Source organism: Microtus oregoni, unplaced genomic scaffold (assembly GCF_018167655.1).
Source record: "Microtus oregoni isolate MIOR12 unplaced genomic scaffold, Mior012 000028F_ref0000031, whole genome shotgun sequence".
NCBI classification, from domain to species: Eukaryota; Metazoa; Chordata; class Mammalia; order Rodentia; family Cricetidae; genus Microtus; species Microtus oregoni.
Window position 1 is genome coordinate 1,057,221 of NW_024543087.1, and position 19,313 is coordinate 1,076,533.

Genomic DNA, 19,313 nt, shown 5'->3' on the forward strand with positions numbered 1-19,313 from the left:
TTCAGGGCCCCAGAACACAGAGAAGGGTAAAAATAATCCCTTTAAACATGGTAATTTATCGCCACAAGCAGCTTCTCTACATTGTTTGCTAAATTGCCCCTTTCAGGAACACGGGCAGCAGAACTGGCGGAGCCCACACCCTTCACTGAGCAGGCCCAGGTGGCCCTGCTTTGGGGTGTGCACACACCAGACCTTGACAGTAAATCAAAGCCAGCCTCCCTGACCTCAGCCCACACACTTTCTGGAACTGTCTGTGCAATGCAAGGAAATATTTCTCTCCTTGAAGCCCAGAGCTTTGAACTATGATTTAAGATGGGGGAAGAAGCTAGTTCGAATGGGCCTGGGTTCGATTCCTACACACTCTGCTTCCTGACACTGCTCCTTGAACAGGTGACTCTCCAGACAATGTCACAGAAATAAAGCCCTGAACAAGGAAGGTATAGGAATCAGGAAAGGCCACAGTAAGAAATTGCCCCCATTCCCCTGTGGCCTCATTATGTTGGAGACTTGGTTGCCAGCCAGGCTTTTGGGAAGTGACTGGCTCCTGATTAAATCTTCCAGCCTAAACAATTGATTAGTTCCTTGATGCATCCATAATATGATGCCTTTATCAAAAGGTGGTAAAGAGTAGTAGGTCTGCCCCCCCCCCCAGAGGAAGGAGGCCATTGGTGCTGTCTCCTCAGATATTTATATATTATATTTATATTTAACTCTGGTCCTTTTCTGTGTTCTCCTATCCGCTTCCTGACCTCTGTCACGTGAACTGCTCTGCTCCACCTTGCTCTTCCTGACGTGATAGACTGGCACCTCTCAAACCATGAGCCAAAATAAACCGTTCTTCCTTTCAGTTGCTCTTCTTGGGCTCTTGGTCGTGGTGACCCAGAAGCCTGACAAACAAAGGCAGGACACAGCAGCTAACATACAGCTTCAGTGGAGTGATGTCTTCTGTGGCTGCAATTTAGCAGTCCACCCCTTTATCACATAGTCGATGTTACCGTCCTTGCTGTGAGATTTTTATCAAAAAAAAAAAAGTCTGCCCCACCCCGATGCCAGCCATGAGGGCACCTGATTAGCAGTTATATTGCCTCGTTAACTTTCATTAAATGAACTCTGAATTTGGTTTATTCTTGCCAAAGAAGGTATGCGCCAGGGACTGGAAGGCCTAATTAGATCAGATGAAAGTGATGTGTGCATATTTTATGCTTCCTGTTAAGCTGCTGAGCCTCCTCTCCAATGCATAGGCTGTTTGCATACCCTAATGAGAAGGTCACCCTCATCCGCTGCCGCTGGGCCTAGTTTAATCAACACTTCCCCTTCTATCCTCAAGTTCCTTTAGACTGGACATCCTCGCCCAGACACTTTCACACCTGTCTTAGCAATTGTAGGAGAGATGCTCTGAAGTGTCTTTTCAAAATCCCCAGTTAACGATCCGGTAATTATTATGGTGACTCCTCAATGAAGTGTGAAGTGCTCAGGTAACTGTCAGCCAAGAGGATCCCGAGACACCTGGATGAGACACACAGAAGAGAAAGGGGGAAAGCCAAGCCCGGCCTGGCCTGCCTTTCAGGGCTCAATGGCAACCCCTCTGGCCTGAGAAATAGCCCTGACAGACGGTGGTTCTGCCACTAGGAGACCCTGATGATAGAAAGTGCTCTATGAAATCCTGAAATCCATCTGACTAGCCTCTGGCAACACTACATGTATTATAGGAAACCAATGACAGCAAAGCCATAGATCTTCTCCTGCACACAGCCAATGACATTGCCCTTTGGCCCCTCCCAGATAATCCTCTCTTATTTGTGTCGAGAAGAAATGTTTCAGTCCAGTGGTTCTCAAAGTGGGGACCCCAGTCTAGGAACACCAGCATCGCAGAGAGTCATCTGAGAACTGTTACAAACGGGGATGGGGCAGCATCTATGGGTCTAAGAAGTATCTCAGTGAAGAAGGTAACTTTGCAAAGGACACACTGTAGCAACAAAGCCCAGAACTCACACCCTATTATGGAGGAAGCATCTGGTTACTTTGATGGCTCTGGCCACAAAGGCCCAGGATACATTGTGAAGTAGGATATGACTGGAAACAGAATTGCTGCTCAGGATATCGCTGAGAATAGGAGTGATGGAAAGACTTGGAGATTCCTAAAGCAAATGAAGTGGGAGGAGAATGAAGATACGGTGGGAAACATTCAAGAAGACAAGAAAGTGACACCCACTACAGGCACTAGAGGGCACATGGACAACCCAGTGGATTAGATCATGGATTTTCAGTGGAATTGTTGCAGTACGGCCTCCTCCAATGTGACCTGTCTATCAGTAAAGACTGTCTGATCACCTATGTTCTGCCGTTCTATGTTCTATGTTATTCACACAGACACATAGTGGTTCCTGCGTGGTGTCAAGCCAAACACTGGCAATGCCCTTGTAATGGCCATACACCACTCCGTATCATGAACATGCCAATACACCTGCATTCTTCTTCCTTTATTTGTGAACATTTGGTTTGTTTCAGGGTCTGTCATCATAGGGCATATATGGGACACATCTTGGAACTAAGCCTGTTTCTTTATTCATGAATAGGATCTTGAGGCACGGATTCACAAAACATGAGGGATTGGGGTTCAAATGCTAAATACCTTAGAGAACAGGAATTTCACCTACACTTGGAGGAGCAAGGGAAATATAACTCAGAGAACTTATGAAGACTATTTCTTTCTTGCTGTTAGAGTTACAGGGTTCAAAGAGTAGAGTCAGGCAACCTTTGAGTGTGTGAACAGAGGAAGTAGATGGACTTCTCCATCAAGATTAAAACATTAGAAATGGCGTCTTTTTGAGTGATCACCACTGGGTCCAAAGATAGCTAACATTGCAGAGGCTCAATCATCTACCAGACACAACGGTGTTTATTGGATTGCATTTTGGGGAGCACAGATTCCAGTAGAAACCAGTTCTATTGCAGGAGGCAGAGGGTCACCTGAGGGGGTAAAAGGAAAACTAGAGAGATGCTCAGAGCTGAGTTTGCTGCTCTTCCAGGGGACCTGGTTCAGTTGCTGTAACACATGTCAGGCAACTCACAAACACCTGTAAGTCTAACCCCAGGGAATCTGACCTCCTCTTCAGAGCCCTACAAACACACATGTGGTACACATACACACAGAGAGACACACACATACCTATAATTAAAAACAAAAGATAAAATCATTTTTAGGGGGCAAAAGAAGGAAGTTTCAGTGAGTTACATGGGTTATTTGGAAAAATTATGATTAGGGCTGAAGATGAGCTCTGGGTTTCATCCCTAGCATTCTGATCGGAGGGCAAATTTACTTCAGTAACTCATATTCCTTCTTAGTGGTTTTTTTCTTGGCCTGTGACATGATCACTGAGTGGTCACCACAACATAAGACAGCGGAAGCCTCAAATACCTCACTGCTGCCCGCTTTCTGTCACATCCGTACTTAGGTCTAAAGCATCGAAGACTATGAAACTAAATTCGAAAGCCCACAGTCTAGCCACAGCTAGGGTGCCCAAGGCTCAGGTGCACTAGAACTAAAGTTCCAAATGTTGATGTTGGGTTTTTCTCCATCTCTCAGCTACGGTTGTTGGCTGTTGGTCTTCTTTCCTTCTGCTGTACCCTGGTTCTCTGTGGAGGGAAAGGGAAGGGTGGGCGGAGCTACGCCAAGAGTTCTCACTTCTGATTGGTTGGCTTGTGGAGCTAGACTTGTCCTCAAGGCAAATCTCTAAGACCACATAACTAAGGCACCATGATTAGTTCCCATGCCCGCCACTGAATCAAGGTAGAGATACTCTCATGGGTCACCCTGACAGAACCATGTGGACGGGTGAGCAGAATGTACTTAAGAAGAGTACTTTTGCCTGAGGAAAGTGCAGAAGGGACAAAGAGCTGATAAAATCACCACAGACCCATGTCCACCCCTGCCTGTTTCTTTATACTCTTTGAAGCTACCCTCATCACAACAGTTAAAGCTTTAGGATCCCCCCCCCCTCGTTTTTATGGCTTTGAGGAATAACTGATACACAGGTCATCTAGAATCCTTCATAGTCTGTAGGTAGAAGGCCATTCCTGGTAGCGTCTCCACTGTCCAGCATGGTGATGCTTCCCACTTGGACTAGACGTTTTGAGGCCTTGCCCATTTCTGCGGACTTTTTTGGAACCTGAAGCTGAGATCTGTCCAGTCTGAGCGACATTCTCACGGCTGTGACTCCGGCTGTAAATTCAGCTTCTCAGCACAGGAAGGAGCAAGGCTTAATTGCATCAGAAGGGAAGCTCATTTAGCATGCTTTCAGCCAGGGCAATCTATCCTTTACCTTGAAAACCAAGTTGGAAGTGTAACCCTGGCAGTTACCAAGCCTGTCGCTTCACTATTCTCTCCTAAATGAATTAGAAAAGCTCTTTGTTTTCACCTTGCAACAAGGACGCATTTTTTAGGTGCAGCTGTAAAAGCACAGAACATAACTAGGTTTAAAGAGGCCCGTGGCTGGCATCCATCTGGGCAGGAGACCAGGCTCAACCAGATGCTGTCTTCAACAAGGCCAGTACTCCACCCTGGGCCTCAGTTTCCACATACGTAAAACATGGAGTTCAGACAACAGGACTTCTGGTATCCCTTCCAGTTTCATGACTGCTGAATCCAGGTTTGTTTGGCCGGCAGAGATGGCTCCACGTGGACCTTCGTATAAGCCAGGAGCCTTCCCTCTCCATTACCCATGTGCAGTAATGAATGGTCTGGGTGAGCAGCCCGGCCAGCCTTGAACTTGTAGCCTCTGCCTCAAGCTTCCCCAGTACCCAGGTACAGTCGCACACCACCAGGCTCAGCTCGGCTGTGACCGTTTTCTTCAGGAGAAAGTACAGCAGCATAAGGACAGACTGAGCTACATCCAGGGCCGTGTCCCACGAAGGAGTACTTTTTGGAAGCAAAGGGGTTAGCCACACTCACCAAACACCCTGGCCTCTGAATTGATGGTGCTGCAGGAAATAGTGTATCCAATTCTTACCGTAGAGCAGCCATCAAGCCCATTTTAAAAGAAAACTGAGACATAAAAAGGCAAAGTACATCACAAGTCACGTTTGCCAGGTGTCAAAGGCCACGCCAAAAGTCACAATTCTTTCAAGTCATCCAAATCTGGGGATTATAACAGAGAAAGAGACTGGGGACATTGAGAAATGACCTCAACACAAAGAGCAAGCCAGGCAGGAACCCTCAAGAATGAGCATGCCCCAGCAATAGCACGCTTGCCTGAAATCACGTGACTGTCACTGAGTACAGAATGCAGGCTGAGTTCAGAAGGCCTGCGAGGCCGTAAAAACTGTGCTGCAATGTTCCCAGCTCCCCCAAATGGGCTTTTGCTCCCCCATCTCCTCTCCACCCCTACAAATGGAATGCCAGTTACTTGATTTGAGGGGGATGTGGTGTCGTTTAGACGCAGCACGAGGTAGTTGCTTATGACGCTTGCTAGATGCAGAGGGGAACATTCTGTTGCTTTGTCTTTGACAGCCGCTCTGTCTCCCAGGTGTGCCAAATTGAAGCCCTTCAAATTCACAGCCAATGGTGCAAAATGGCATTTAAGTTCACTCTGAAGCAGATGCAAGAGCCACAAAACATGATTTGTTTCAGGCAGCATACAAAACTGAGAGAAATGCATATTACTAATAACAAAATTGTCTTTAAAAACAGATTCTATATGACTCATCTGACAGACATTAACTCTTAAAAAATAGTGTTCATCAGCAAATGTCTCCAAGAAATACCCCCGCTGTCCCTGAGGTATGGTTCACGATATGACTCCAATCTTTTTTCTCTTCAATACCTCTAAGTAACATTAAAGTCATCATTTAAAGCCCATCAGAGGCTCATGGGAAAGCTTTTAGGTATGTAGGAAGCTCCAAGCTGGTTTGGTGGCAAGCTAAGCAGTCCCTGCTGAGTCCTGGGTGCTGACAAACATTGACCAAACATTGACAACTGTGTCCCGTGCTTAACTCTGTTCTTTTGCGTCTAGAATTCCTTTCTAAGCTCTCTCAGGTTTTATGTGGATGTAGTTGGCCCATGTTGGTGCCATTTTGTAAACAGACTGCTTGTTTGTTTCCTGAAAGCCCAGACCCGAATAATTACACAGAAACTATATTAATTACAACACTGTCTGGCCTATTAGCTCAGGCTTCTTATTAATTGACTCTTACATCTTAAGTTAACCAATTTCTATCAATCTGTGTATTGCCATGAGGCTGTGGCTTACTGATAAAGGTTCTGTGCATTTTTCTCCTCTGGCAGCTACATGGCATGACTCTACCAACTCTCTCTCTCTCTCTCTCTCTCTCTCTCTCTCTCTCTCTCTCGTGTGTGTGTGTGTGTGTTCAGATTTCCTGCCTGGCTTAACTCTGCTAAGCCATTGGCCCAAACAGCTTTATTCATCAACCAATAAAAGCAACACATCCCACATCAGTATTGTTTAATTTGGTTCACAGCTTTGTGTGTGTGTGTATGTGTAAAAAGGGGGGTTATTAGATAGGCTCATACCATAGGTGCTACATAGACCAATAGTGGCTGTATGCATACTGAAGAGGCCGAGAACCCAGTGGCTGCCCAACCCATGAGACTGGGTACTTCAGCAAATGTATAGCTCTCATTGTTTTAATAAAGAGCCGACTGGCCAATAGCTAGGCAGGAGGAGGTTAGGTGGAAAAGACAGACTGGGAAAACACTGGGAAGAAGAAAGACAGTTGCCAGTCAGATGCAAAGAAAGCCGGGCATGAACATGCTGCACTGAAAAAATGTACCACTACATGATAGAGCGTAGATAAGGATTGAGTTAATTTAAGTTGTAAGAGCTGGTTAGTAACAAGCCTAAACTATTGGTGCAACACTTATACTTAATAATAACTCTCTGTACTGTTTATTTGGGAGCCAGTGGTCCTGATGACTCCCCTGCCGTCCCACCCCATCAGCACCAATCTGTCAGTGTAAACCTGGAAGATACTCAGAGAGCTGCTGGCCTTAAATCCATGTTAGAATGACAAAAGAGCAGAGGCAGCAGGAGTAATGCATCCACCAGCAGGTAGCAAAGGTGGACAGGTGGGAAGCATCACTATTCCCCCAACAGACTATATATCAGTTGTGTTCGCTGTTGGGGTGGTAATCTTCCCTGGATAGCCTTAAAGACTCACCTGAAAGCGAGTCTCAGTTGATTCCAGATACAATCAAGTAGACAATCAAGATTAAACAGGCACATGCTAGATAGAAGTCTGTACCAGAAAAAATCCTCACATCTCATCCCTAGGAAGAAGAAGGAGCCAGGACCCCATAAGTCCCTTTAAAGGCTTAAGGGCCTCTCCTAGGTCAGAGATCCCACCATCTCACCTGGAAAATATAAGCTTCTAGCACACAGGTCTTTGGGGGGCACTTACCCAAAACACCACAGTGGTCCTGGAAACAGTGAGGACAGAGTTTGGGTCTCTGAGTTCAGGAGGCCAACCCGTTAGCTGTAAAATCATAACCCAGAACTTTATCATGATGTCTCAGACTGTGAAACCATCCTTAAGGATTTCAGTGTGGGTGGAATTCATGAATGAAGACCGAGTACACAGTAGATAGCTGGAAAGCTGAAGAGCTAGCTGTCCGTGGCCCCGTCCAAGAAAATGGGGGAATAGCTCCACCCCACGGGTTGTTGGTGCTGCTGAGGGCCACATGGCAGGACTGCATTTGAGAACAATGTCAAGGCAAGTTTTGCATTGTGGTCCTATTGCTACGTGCTGTACAAGGGGCACTGTCCTTCCAGCCCCAATTTACTTCATTTCTGATCTCTTCTTCATGAAACATGATATACTTCAAGTCCTTAATCCAGTAACAGACACACAGTGTTGGCTAGATCTTAGCTGGCATAGGCAACCCCACCATGGCCAGCACGAGCATATATTCCTTACCTCTTCAAGTTCCTTCCCGTAAGCTCCACTCAACACCGTGTTCCTTCTGGCTCTCTCTGAAGCACTCTCTGCCCTCCGGTTCAGCAGGAGCTGCAGAAAGTTCTTGCTAGAATCTTACTAGATGTTCAGCATGAAAAAAAAAATACAAGCAGTGGTCCTGCCCATCACAGGGGTAGAATATCTGCACACGGCCATGTAATAATATGCCAAGACAAATAAATCTAAGGAACCACTTAAACTGACAACAGTAGCTTTGCCCCTAGGAACCCATGATTAATTGCCAAATGAACTGTGCAGGCTGTAATTGCTGCCAGAATTCTTCAGAAGCCAGTGTCCCCAGAGACCACAGTAGTTGGAAGGACAAATGTGCCCACAGACCCTTGGAGATCTGGCTGAGGCCCCACGGGATCACTAGGCTAAACAGAAGCCAGGACAAGACACTGCCATAGTTTAGTCCCTCAAACCCCAGGGATTCCCAGGCCTGTTTCAACGGCCTGCTGGTGCTGAAACCATGGTCAGAGCCATCCTTTCTCTCTTTCTCCTTCTCCTTCTTTTTCCTATTTGAGGCAGAGTTTTTCTGTGTAGCTCTGGCTGTCCTGGAACTCACTCTGTACACCACCAGGCTGCCCTCGAACTCAAAGATCCACCTGTCTCTGCCTCCCGAGTGCTGGGATTAAAGGTGTGTGTCACCATGCCTGGCTAAGAAAAACATGATTTTTGTAATTTCCTTTTCCCGTCATGAGATTTGAACCCAGGTCCCCGTTCATGTGTGATCGGTGCTCTACCACTAAGCCACATTCCCAGTCTTTTTCCCCTCTTCTAAAGCCTTTCCCCAAACGTACATCCAGTGCTAAGACCACACTTCTGTAATGAATGGGCTTTGACGTAGCTTAGACCCTAGCTTCTACACTCTTCACTGCTCATCCGACTTTTCTCTGTGTTGTCGGTTTGGGATATTTCATGGTTCCTTCTTGTTTCTCAGTCGACACCTGCTAATCATAAGCCAGTGCCGCCCAGAATGAGGGAGAGCTGAGGCCTGACGGCACCTGCAGCACCCGGAGGTGGAACTCAGATAACCCAGATCACTTTTCCAAAGCTAGTGTTTCAATAGTCAATAGGAGAAAAAAAATAGCTAATACCAGAGAGGGACATAGGAAACTGTGGCTTATTTTTCCTAATTGCTTTTTTTTTTTAAGTATTTTCAGTTGTTTTATAACAATATGTTCCGTAAAGAGTTGCCCATCCCTGTTTTATTGACAAAACACCCACCACCTCCAGGATTCGAGATAATGGACAGGGTCTCATTAGCATTTTTGTTTGTTGAGACAGGGTTTCCCTGGCTGTCCTGGAACTCATTCTGTAGACTAGGCTAGCCTCAAAGTCACAGAGACCCTCCTGCTTCTGCTTTCCTCAGTGCTGAGATTAAAGGCGAGTGCCGCCGCCACCTGATATTTCACTAGCTTTTTTGTGCTAGAGACCTGAATTCAGGGCCTCATGGCTTTATCCACTTTATCTCCCTAGCTGTGCTCGTTCATTCAACCCCTACAGTGTACCGTGCCCAGTTCTGTTGAATGAAGCAAAGCCCTGCTTGGGGGAAGGGGCTTTCAAATGAGACCTGAAGCAAACCCGGAAGCATGCTGTGGGACAGCTCACATGAGGGGGTGGGGGTGGTGTGGAAATGGGAATGGTGGTATGGAGATCGGTACCTGCTGCAGCAGAAGGCCGGGAAAGATCTCTGAAGAGCCAACAGTGGGGCAGAGATGGAAAGGAAGTGAGTGGCAACCAAGACAGATTTCAGAAAAACGAGGAAACAACTCAGGTAAAGGCCTGAAGCTGGAGTGCACCCCGTGTTCCCAGGAGAGCAAGGAAGCCCGCATGCCACCAAGAGGAAAGGGACAGAAGTGACAAAAAGACCAGGGACCCATGGACAGCCCAGCTCAAGTCTTACCCAGTAGACAGGTCTCTGCAGCGACTGGGACCTGGGCAGTCTATACTCCTGGCTTGTGTCCCATGTCCCTCATGAACTGAAGAAACGCACAGTTCTCTTCATCACAGTTTATAGTGATGGCTATAAAGAGAGTGAGCCCCGCATGGTGGCACTCACCTGTAAATCCAGCACTGGGGAAACAGAGGCAAAACCTGTTTTCTCCTGCTGACACAGTATCACACCATGGTGCTGTTGTGAAGATGGGTGTCGTATGTAAGTAAAATGTCCCTCAAGAATGCTACACAAATAGTAGTTAGTCAGAGCTGTTTTACAGGCAAAATTGTCAGGCAACGAGTATTAACTGAGCCTCTGCCCTGTGCTGGCAGATAAGACAGAAAGCAACTAATCTCCTGTTCTCAGATCCCAGTTTTTCAAAAAGATTGCTATCCTTTTGTCCCGTTAGAATTGGAAGTCATGATTCTCTGGGTGGAAATCACACTTCTGGTTGGGCAGGGTAGCAGTCTCTGGCAGGTTCTGGGAATGTGGTCTGGATGAAGGAATGAACAACAATGATTGTTTGGCTCTCCAAACTGATTTTGTTTGCTTCTTTGCTTGTGATTGGTTGATTGGTTTTGGGGACAGGGTCTCGGGTAGTCCAGGCTAGACTTGAACTATGTCAAGCTGGCTTTGAACTCCTGATCCTACCTCAAATATCTGAGTGCTTTTACAGGTTTATGCCATCACATCCCTCTACAAATAGAGCTGCCTTTTTCCGTTCCAAGCTGCTCCTCCCTGTTGAACAGATCCAGTAACAGGAGCTGAGACTTTTCTGTCAGCTTAGCAGCTGCACAGGAATCCACTAATATTTTAATTATTGTCTGCAGCTAGCAGTCAGCGCCCTGCTGGCCGCTCAGGTTGTACCGGGTTGAGTAGCAACCAGCTGACCTTGCTTTTTGGCCAGAGACACTGCAAGAGATGCATCTCTCCCCTCATCCCAGAACCAAAAGGAGGTGCCAAACTCAAGTCCCTGCCCCTTTCTCCCTGTGCATCTTTTCTGTCCAAATTGCTGGCTTCTCTGTGGCCAACTGGGGTCAGCTAGTTGCTGACTCCACCCCCAATACAAGCAAGTCTCAAGACTAGAGGCTGTCAGAGTGCCGCAGTAGGGAGCCCTAGGAACTCAGCATGCTGAAGTCCCAGAAAATGTCACCGACAAGTATTTTTGAATCCTGTGTGTTTCTCCACCAATGCAGTAAGTCAGAGCAGGCAGAATTAAAAGTCCAGGTTTAATGAGCAAAGCAGTCCTAGGTGAGCTTGGGGAGATGGAGGGGAAGAAATAAAGTGGAGCTCTAGGGATCAGAGTGGAACTTTAAGTACTCCGTAGGCATGGTCTTGAGCAGCTACAGGGGAGGAGTCACGGCTTGGTGGGTTTTGAGGGCATGGTTTGGAATGGGAGGGGTGGGACCAGAGTGGAGATTCCCAACAGACACCTGCTGTCATGGATGAAGAAGGCCTGGCTCACTTCTTGATGACTAGGCCTGTTTCAGCCTCAGGGACCACCTAATACCCCTGTTTTGAGACACACGTCAGCCACAAGGCTCATAGTTAAACAGTTCTGCCACAACAGGCAGTATATTTTGTTCCTGATATGCAAGACTAAAAGGAGAAGTCATTTTTAATAAGAACGTGAAACTGCACATTCCCATCTGGTAACACAAAGTGTAAAAAAAAAAAATGAAAAATGGAGATAAATCCTGCCCTTAAGGGAGGTCAACCTTTTCTACAGAGACCAAGGGATACTCCAGTCATATTGGGCTGGACAGATAGGAACTATATAACCAACAAGGCAGCACTGAGAAGGCAGGACAAATGCTGGCTTGCAAGCACTCATTACCACAGTCCCTTGCAGAATGGGTGCCAGCACTACCCTGTTACACAGGGAACTGAGACCGGCAGAGAATGACTTGGTACTTTGGGGATCTCTATTGCGAGGCTGGCTCTCTCTCTCTCTCTCTCTCTCTCTCTCTCTCTCTCTCTCTGTCATTCCAATCTTACTCTTTGTTAGAAAATAATTTAGAAGCGGGGTGTAGTAGTGCACACCTTTAATCCCAGCACTCAGGAGTCAAAGGCAGGCGGATCTCTATGAGTCTGAGGTCAGCCTAGTATACGTAGTGAGTTCTAGGACAGCCAGGGCTCCAGAGCTACATAGTGAGACCCTGTCAGAAAAAAAAAAAAAAGACAAAGAAACAGTCTTAAGAAATTCAGCATCCTGTACCCTGTTGTGGGACTTTGATCCCTTTAGCCAATGGCTTTTGGAGGTTACGAATCCTAGGGTATGGTCTTGTCTGCAGGGGCAACAATTTATAAGCTTCGGAAGAGGTCTCTCCTAGGGCGTGGTCTTGTCTGCAGGGGCAACAATTTATAAGCTTAGGAAGAGGTCTCTCCTAGGGCGTGGTCTTGTCTGCAGGGGCAACAATTTATAAACTTCGGAAGAGGGTCTCTAACTCTCTTGCTCCACCTGGACCAGCCAAGAGATCAAAACCCCACAAGTCGGGCGGTGGTGGCTCACACCTTCAATCCCAGCACTCGGGAGGCAGAGGCAGCAGATCTCTGTGAGTTCTAGGCCAACCTGGTCTACAAGAGCTAGTTCCAAGACAGGCTCCAAAAACTACAGAGAAACCCTGTCTTGGGGGAAAAACAACAACAACAACAACCCCATAACAGTTCCCAGCAATGGCTATTATCCTTTCCTTTGCAGACCCTTGGGGAAGCTTAGCTGGTTTAGTGGGAGGGCCTCTCTTAGACTCAGGAAACACAGTTGGCTGCAGACCATTAGGGAGTGAGTTGACATTAGTCTCCAAGTGTGAGGCCCAAGGAAAGTTTGTTCTCTTTTGTTTAGGCAGCGCTGGGAACTGAACCCAGGACTTCAAGTACACAAAGATAATAGGCAAGCACTCCACCGACCGAGCTCTGTGTAGCCCAGGCTGGCCTCCAACTCATAATTCTCCTCACCATCTCAATACCAGGATTTGGCTTGTTTGAGAGGTTCTCACGTAGCCCAGGCTGGCCTCTCCAAGGACGTTGGACTCCAGATCCTCCCACCTCCACTTCCCAAGTACTGGGATTACAGACTTGCATCATCACACCCAGAACTCAGGTGGGCCTTTTAATATAAATTGTATCTTGATGAATTACTCTTGACAGCTCCCTCCCCTCGATATACATCCCAGACAACTCTGACATTCATGGGCTCTTAACATACAAACTGTGGTGTCTACATACTCACTATATTGCAGTGTCCTGCAACACGTGCCGCCTATGAGTGGGACTCTCAGTGGGGAGCCTCAAGCACCCAACCTCTGGGATTTCCATTCCCATAGTCCCACCCAACACCACGACTCCTCGGAGTTCTTGGAATTTTTAAGAGTTCTCTTTCTGTAAGAATACCAAGCACAGGAGACACAATAAAGCCAGCGAGAATCCAGATCTGAGTCTTTCTGAAGTCTGCAGAAAGGTACAGGGAGCTAGTGGCACAGAGCTCCTGAGGTTGCCTAGGGATATTCTCCTCACTCAGTTTCTTCTATGCAGTAACGGGGTACTGATGAGCCCTAAAGGGAGTCCTCGTAGGCTCTCCTCGGCATGACAAAGCGACTGTCTCGGGCTCCCAGGCGCCTTCTCTGCTTCCCGCCCCCGGGGCTCCCCCTCGCTCCGCCCCCACGCCCCGCTTCGTTCCGCAGGTCTCCAGTTCCCGCCCCTGCGCGTGGAGCCCCGCCCTCCCCAAGTCTCCGCACCCGGCGAGCCGGGGGCGGGGAGCGCGGAAGGCGGAGCCGAGCAGGGGAATCCTCTCCCGGTTCGCCACGGTCCCGCAGAGCCACCGGGCCGTCCAACTGCTCCTGCCCGGGGGGCGGCGGAACCTCGACGGGCCGAGTCTGCGGAGGTCCCCGTGGCCCGTGAGTCGGTGTCGCCCCTAGCACGCTGGCAGCGCCCCGCCTCGGCCCTCCAGGCCCCGCGATTCCCTCGCCGGACAGTCGCCCGCGCGCCATGCAGCCGCCGCCCGCCCCACGCGCGTAGGCGCCCGCCACAGGCCATGCTGCCCCTGCTCGCCGCGCTGCTGGCCGCCGCCTGCCCGCTGCCGCCGGCGCACGGCGGGGCCACGGGTGCGCCCGGCCTTTCCGGGACGCCCCCGAACGCCTCGGCCAACGCATCCTTCACCGGCGAACCCGCCGCCCCGCGCCTGCTGGCCTCGGCGGCACCCGCGCCCCCCGAGCGCGCGGGCCCAGAGGAGGCTCCGGCGGCGCCCTGCAACATCAGCGTGCAACGGCAGATGCTGAGCTCGCTGCTCGTGCGCTGGGGCCGCCCGCGGGGCTTGCAGTGCGACCTGCTGCTCTTCTCTACCAACGCGCACGGCCGCGCCTTCTTCGCCGCCGCCTTCCATCGTGTCGGGCCACCACTGCTCATCGAGCATCTGGGGCTGGCGGCCGGCGGCGCGCAGCAGGACCTGCGCTTGTGCGTGGGCTGCGGCTGGGTGCGTGGCCGCCTGCGGGCCCCAGCCGGGGCTCCCACAGCGCTGCCTGCCTACCCCGCGGCTGAACCCGGGCCGCTGTGGCTGCAGGGCGAGCCTCGTCACTTCTGCTGCCTGGACTTCAGCCTGGAGGAGCTGCAGGGCGAACCGGGCTGGCGGCTGAACCGCAAGCCCATCGAGTCGACGCTGGTGGCCTGCTTCATGACCCTGGTCATCGTGGTGTGGAGCGTGGCCGCCCTCATCTGGCCGGTGCCCATCATTGCCGGCTTCCTGCCCAACGGTATGGAGCAGCGCCGGACCACCGCCGGCGCCCCCGCGGCCGCTCCAGCCGCCGTACCGGCAGGGACCTCCACCGCCGCCGCCGCCGCTGCTGCTGCTGCAGCCGCCGCCGCCGCGGCCGTCACCTCGGGGGTAGCCCCCAAGTGACCCCCGCTGCCCTGCGTCCGCGCTGTGTCCGCGTTCACACGCGCCTTCCACGCGGGAGACGCGGCAGGTGCGCTTCGTGCTGTCCTTAATGTCCGTCCTTTTCCCGGGAGGGGACCGCGGAGAGGCCCCAAGGAGGTGGTAAAACGAGGTTTGTGCTGAGCTTCTGGTTCTGAAAAGCAGGGGCAAGCTGTCAGACTGAAGGGTGGGAGCCAAGCGTGGCTCGAGGACACAAGGAAAATGGGCTCTTCCCCCTGCGTTACCCCCTCCCAGCACCCACGTACCCTTTATTCATGGCAGAAAGTGACCTGAACCTGTGTATTTGTTTTATATATTTAATAACTGTTTTAAATGAAAGTTTTAGTAAAAAAAAATACAAAACAAAAAGATTCAACTGCTATCGCTGTAGTAACAGGAGCTCTTTGTATCTGAACATAGTTGTACTTGAAGCTTCTTTGTTTGTTTTCTTATTTATTTTAAAAAAAGGGTGGGGGGAGGGTGAGGGAAGGATTTGACACGGATTTATTGTTATTGCTTTAAAAAAAGAACTTTATGAATCTTTTCCAAGTCGATCTATTCAGTGACATGGCCTGGTGGGCGTTTCTTCTTGTATTAATGTGATTTTCTGGCTTTTAATACAGACATTTTCCTCCAGAAATGTGTATGCTTCCTTTATTCGCTTTTGGTAAAGGGCCCCAAGGTGCAAACGAAACACGAAGAAATTCCCAGAAAGAAGAGGCGCCATCTGTCTCCCTGGCTGGGACAGGTGAAATCACTTTCAGAATGGTTACAGTGGGAATTTCCTCTCGGCTCTCTGGCCCCCGAAACGCACACACAACCTTCCTAGGTCGCAGAGGCTCACGGCGCTTGGCATAGTTTGTTTTTACTTGGTGCTCCAGGAAAATCAGGAGTTCTGTGAGCCAAGTGTCTTTCACAGAACCTCCTCAGTGGGTGTGGTGTATACGCAGTATATAAGAGTGTGTGTGTGTGTGTGTGTGTGTGTGTGTGTGCGCGTGTGTGTGTGCGCGCGAGAGAGCACGCACGCTTGTGTGGGGAAGTCAATGACAAATGTCTTCCCCAGTCACTCTCCACTTATTTTTTTTATGCTGGTCTCTCACTGAACAGGAAGCTGGCAGACTGATCTAGACTGACTGGCTAGCAAATCCCTGGGATCCTCCTGTTTCCATCTTCCCCAGTACTCAGATTGCATGTATGCAACACTAAGTCCAGCTTTCCATAGGGATGCTGGGGCTCTGAACTGAGGTGCCTGAGTCTGGCCCCCCACTAAACCATCTTCCTAGCCCTGGAAATGGCCGGCTGTAAGATGTGCAGATTGCATTTTGATAGCTTAACTTAAGCAGATGGCATGCTAGTATCAGATCCTGAGATGTTTAGAGACTTGTGTTAAACTCTGGTGTTGACCAGTTGTCACACAGGGTTTGTTTCTTCACTCCTTGATTCTGTGGTAGTTTCAGATTCTTTGCATTTTCAGCAGAGCCAAGGTCCTTAAGCAACTTAATATCAAAGTAAATTTAAGAAGATTTTAAGACGGATGGGCTATCTCACACCTGTAATCCCATCACTTGGGAGGCTAACACAGTTGAAGGCTAACCTGGGTTACATAATGAGCCCCTGTCCAAAACAAAAAAATGCTTTCTCATATTCCATTTCATCGCTGCTTTTGAGGTACTGAATTTGTTCAGGAGCTATATATAGCTCTCAACATGTGGTACCTGGGCCAACAATACCAGCATCAACTGGATACGGGCCCACTTAAGGCCTCAGAAGCAGGAATCTAGTAAGTTGAAGCCCTAAGATTCCAAGCGTACATCAAGTCTGTGATGTGCTGTGTGCTTGCAGAAGGGAATCTTCATTTGCATGACATCTCTGTCCTCTTGAGATCTTTATCAATTGAGTGAGATGCTTTCTTCTTAGAAATCTGAGAGGCTCATCAGAGCCTTATGGCTTCACTGCCCCTCTGGCTCCCTGAGGTCTGGGAATGTCTCTAGCAGAAGTCAGGCCCTGGGGTAGAGGGGGATCTTCCTGTCTCCTGGTCTGGACAATGGAGATGACTGGTGGCCACTGTAATACGTATCCGCTCAGGTCACTGGGAATCTTTACATATCACACAGCCAGGTAGGTTGGGAACGTCCCTCCTTCCCAGGATCTGGTAACTAGCAGAGAACAGCGATGACTACTCTTCTTGGTCAGTCTTGACATCGCAGGACTTGTAATCCATGGGACAGAGATGGAAAGGAAGCAGGAGGCAACCAAGACAGATTTCAGGAAAACAGAGCAAACAGCCTGGGGTAAAGGCCTGAAGCTAGAGTGCGGGCAAGGAAGCCCGCGTGCCGGCCACAGGACAGGGACAGAGGTGACAAATCGGTGGCCAGGGACCCATGGACAGCCTATAGGCCAGGCCAAGTTCTTAACCAGCACACACACACAAACACACACAGTCTAAAAATTAACATCTGGGGTTGGAGAAACAGCTCACCAGTGAAAGGACCCAGGCTCAGTTCCCAGTACCCGTATGACAGCTCACAACCCTCAAACTCCAGTTCCAGGGGTTCTGACTGCAGGCACCAGGCATGCCCATCGTGTGTTGACATCTATGAAGCCAAAATACTCATTCACTATCAAATATAAATCTAAAATGAGAAAGAATGGAGAACTGCTAGTGGAGGAGAGAGAGAGAGAGAGAGAGAGAGAGAGAGAGAGAGAGAGAGAGAGAATTGACGGTCAAGGCAGTTCTAGAGAAAGAGGACAGAGCCTGCAAGCCCCTCTGTGTTTTGAGTAGAATCACCCACCGAGTAGAGGCATCAGGTCTTGACAAATTTAGCATGGGTTCTCCTTCCAGTGGGATGTTTCTGTAGCTCCCAGACAGGAAAGGAAGTAACAGCACTGTGGCCTATGGACATACGCACATGAAGCTTTCCAGTCTCCTGGGGACAGCTTGGGTGGCCAGTGATATAGTTAGGTCCTCAGGATAAACCACTGCTGTGTCTAGAGGCCGCTACATAGTTCTCTGTATTTACCAACAGAGCCATGCAGGCCCCAGTTGGCAGCACTGGTCTCTCCAGATGAAGACAGCTATCAGGCTCCAAGCTACTCTGCCTACTTCAGGAAACCCTACAATGAGTGACCAGCCCCAGGCTCTCTTGGGCTCGGATCCTCAAGACTGACTCCCCCACAGCATTTCCGTGGAGACTGCCTAGAAATGACTTCCACTCCTTCCCTTCCACAGGCCCTTCTCAAGGGCCTCCCTGAGAAGCCTCCTGCATGTGAGCTCTGTCTTCAGCCTGCTTCTAAAATCCAGCCTCAGCTAGCACTATGCTTATGACACGCAGGCCTCATCTACCCATGTCGTAATCGGGCATTCTTGGTTACTTCTCTCATGGCTGTGACCAACACTTGACAAGAAGCAACCTGAGATGGGGGGGGGGGGGGGGTCTGTTTTGAGATTCTGAGAGGTACAGGGACAAGGAAACGGAGGGTGGTGACAGATGCTAACGGCCCTGACCCCTCCAGGACTACAGAACTAGTAAACTTTAGCTAGACTCTGCATGGATGCCTAGTGGACCCTGTTCTGTCCCTGTCGTGACTCTCACTGCTGGATCCTCTGCTACCTCCACTCTGTTCTCTCCAGGGCTCTGGTCTTCAGATGGGTCTTTCCTAAGGGGTGGCCGCTTCTCCCGTCAACAGTTCTGGCATTTCCTTCCATCTATGGAGCAGAGCCTTCTGTCTCTGGATCGGAGCCTTCCATCGGTGGGGGGCAGCCTTCCGTCTGTGGGGGGCAGCCTTCCGTCTGTGGGGGGTAGCTTTCTGTGTGTGGAGGTAGCAGAGGAATTTTTGTGACGAGTACTACATAAAGATGTATTCTGACCAGGCAGTGATGGCACACACCTTTAATCCCAGAACTTGGGAGGGAGAGGCAGGTGGATCTGAGTTTGATGGCAACCTGCTCTGCATAGCAAGTTCCAGGGCTACCAGGGCTACATAGAGAAACCCTGTTTCAAAAAAAAAAAAAGAGTATTGTTTATTTTTTTAATCAAGGCCTCCATTAGTTATTTTCCTTACTGCTCTGAGGAAAATACCTGACAGAAGTGACTTACAATCATATTTATTTTATCTCACAGCTTCAGGGAATTTCAGTCCATTAGTGGTAGGGAAAGTCATGGCCACCAGTTCTGTGGTGGCTGCTCATGCTGTATCAGGCAGGATGCAGATATGGAAGGGAGCCATAATTGGGCTAGATTTTCATAATTCCAGGGCCTATTTCCACCCGTCAGGTCCCACCTCCTAAAGGCACCGTAACTCCCACCAAACAGCGCCTCTGATTGGGGTCTAAGCATTCAAACAAACAAACCCAGGTAAGTGAGTGGGGCCAGGCATTTTACATTCAACCCAGACAGTCTCTCAAGTAACTCAGGCTGGCCTGGAATTCGTTCTAGCGCCCAGGCTAACCTAGAACTGCTCCGTCAGCCTTAGCCTCCAGAGCCGAAATTACAG

The 19,313-nt window shown here is 49.4% G+C and overlaps 1 protein-coding gene across 1 annotated transcript; it reads left to right on the plus strand.

The window, feature by feature from the left end:
• The first annotated feature begins 13,644 nt into the window (after positions 1-13,644).
• Positions 13,645-15,455, plus strand: Tmem158 (transmembrane protein 158). The gene has a single exon (XM_041677255.1). The coding sequence runs from the start codon at positions 13,944-13,946 to the stop codon at positions 14,802-14,804; it is 861 nt and encodes a 286-aa protein (XP_041533189.1). The 5' UTR covers positions 13,645-13,943; the 3' UTR covers positions 14,805-15,455.
• The last annotated feature ends 3,858 nt before the right edge of the window (positions 15,456-19,313 follow it).

Bases quoted from the DNA above. Each gene is read 5' to 3' on its own strand.
- Tmem158 (XM_041677255.1), top strand. From the start codon at position 13,944: ATGCTGCCCCTGCTCGCCGCGCTGCTGGCCGCCGCCTGCCCGCTGCCG.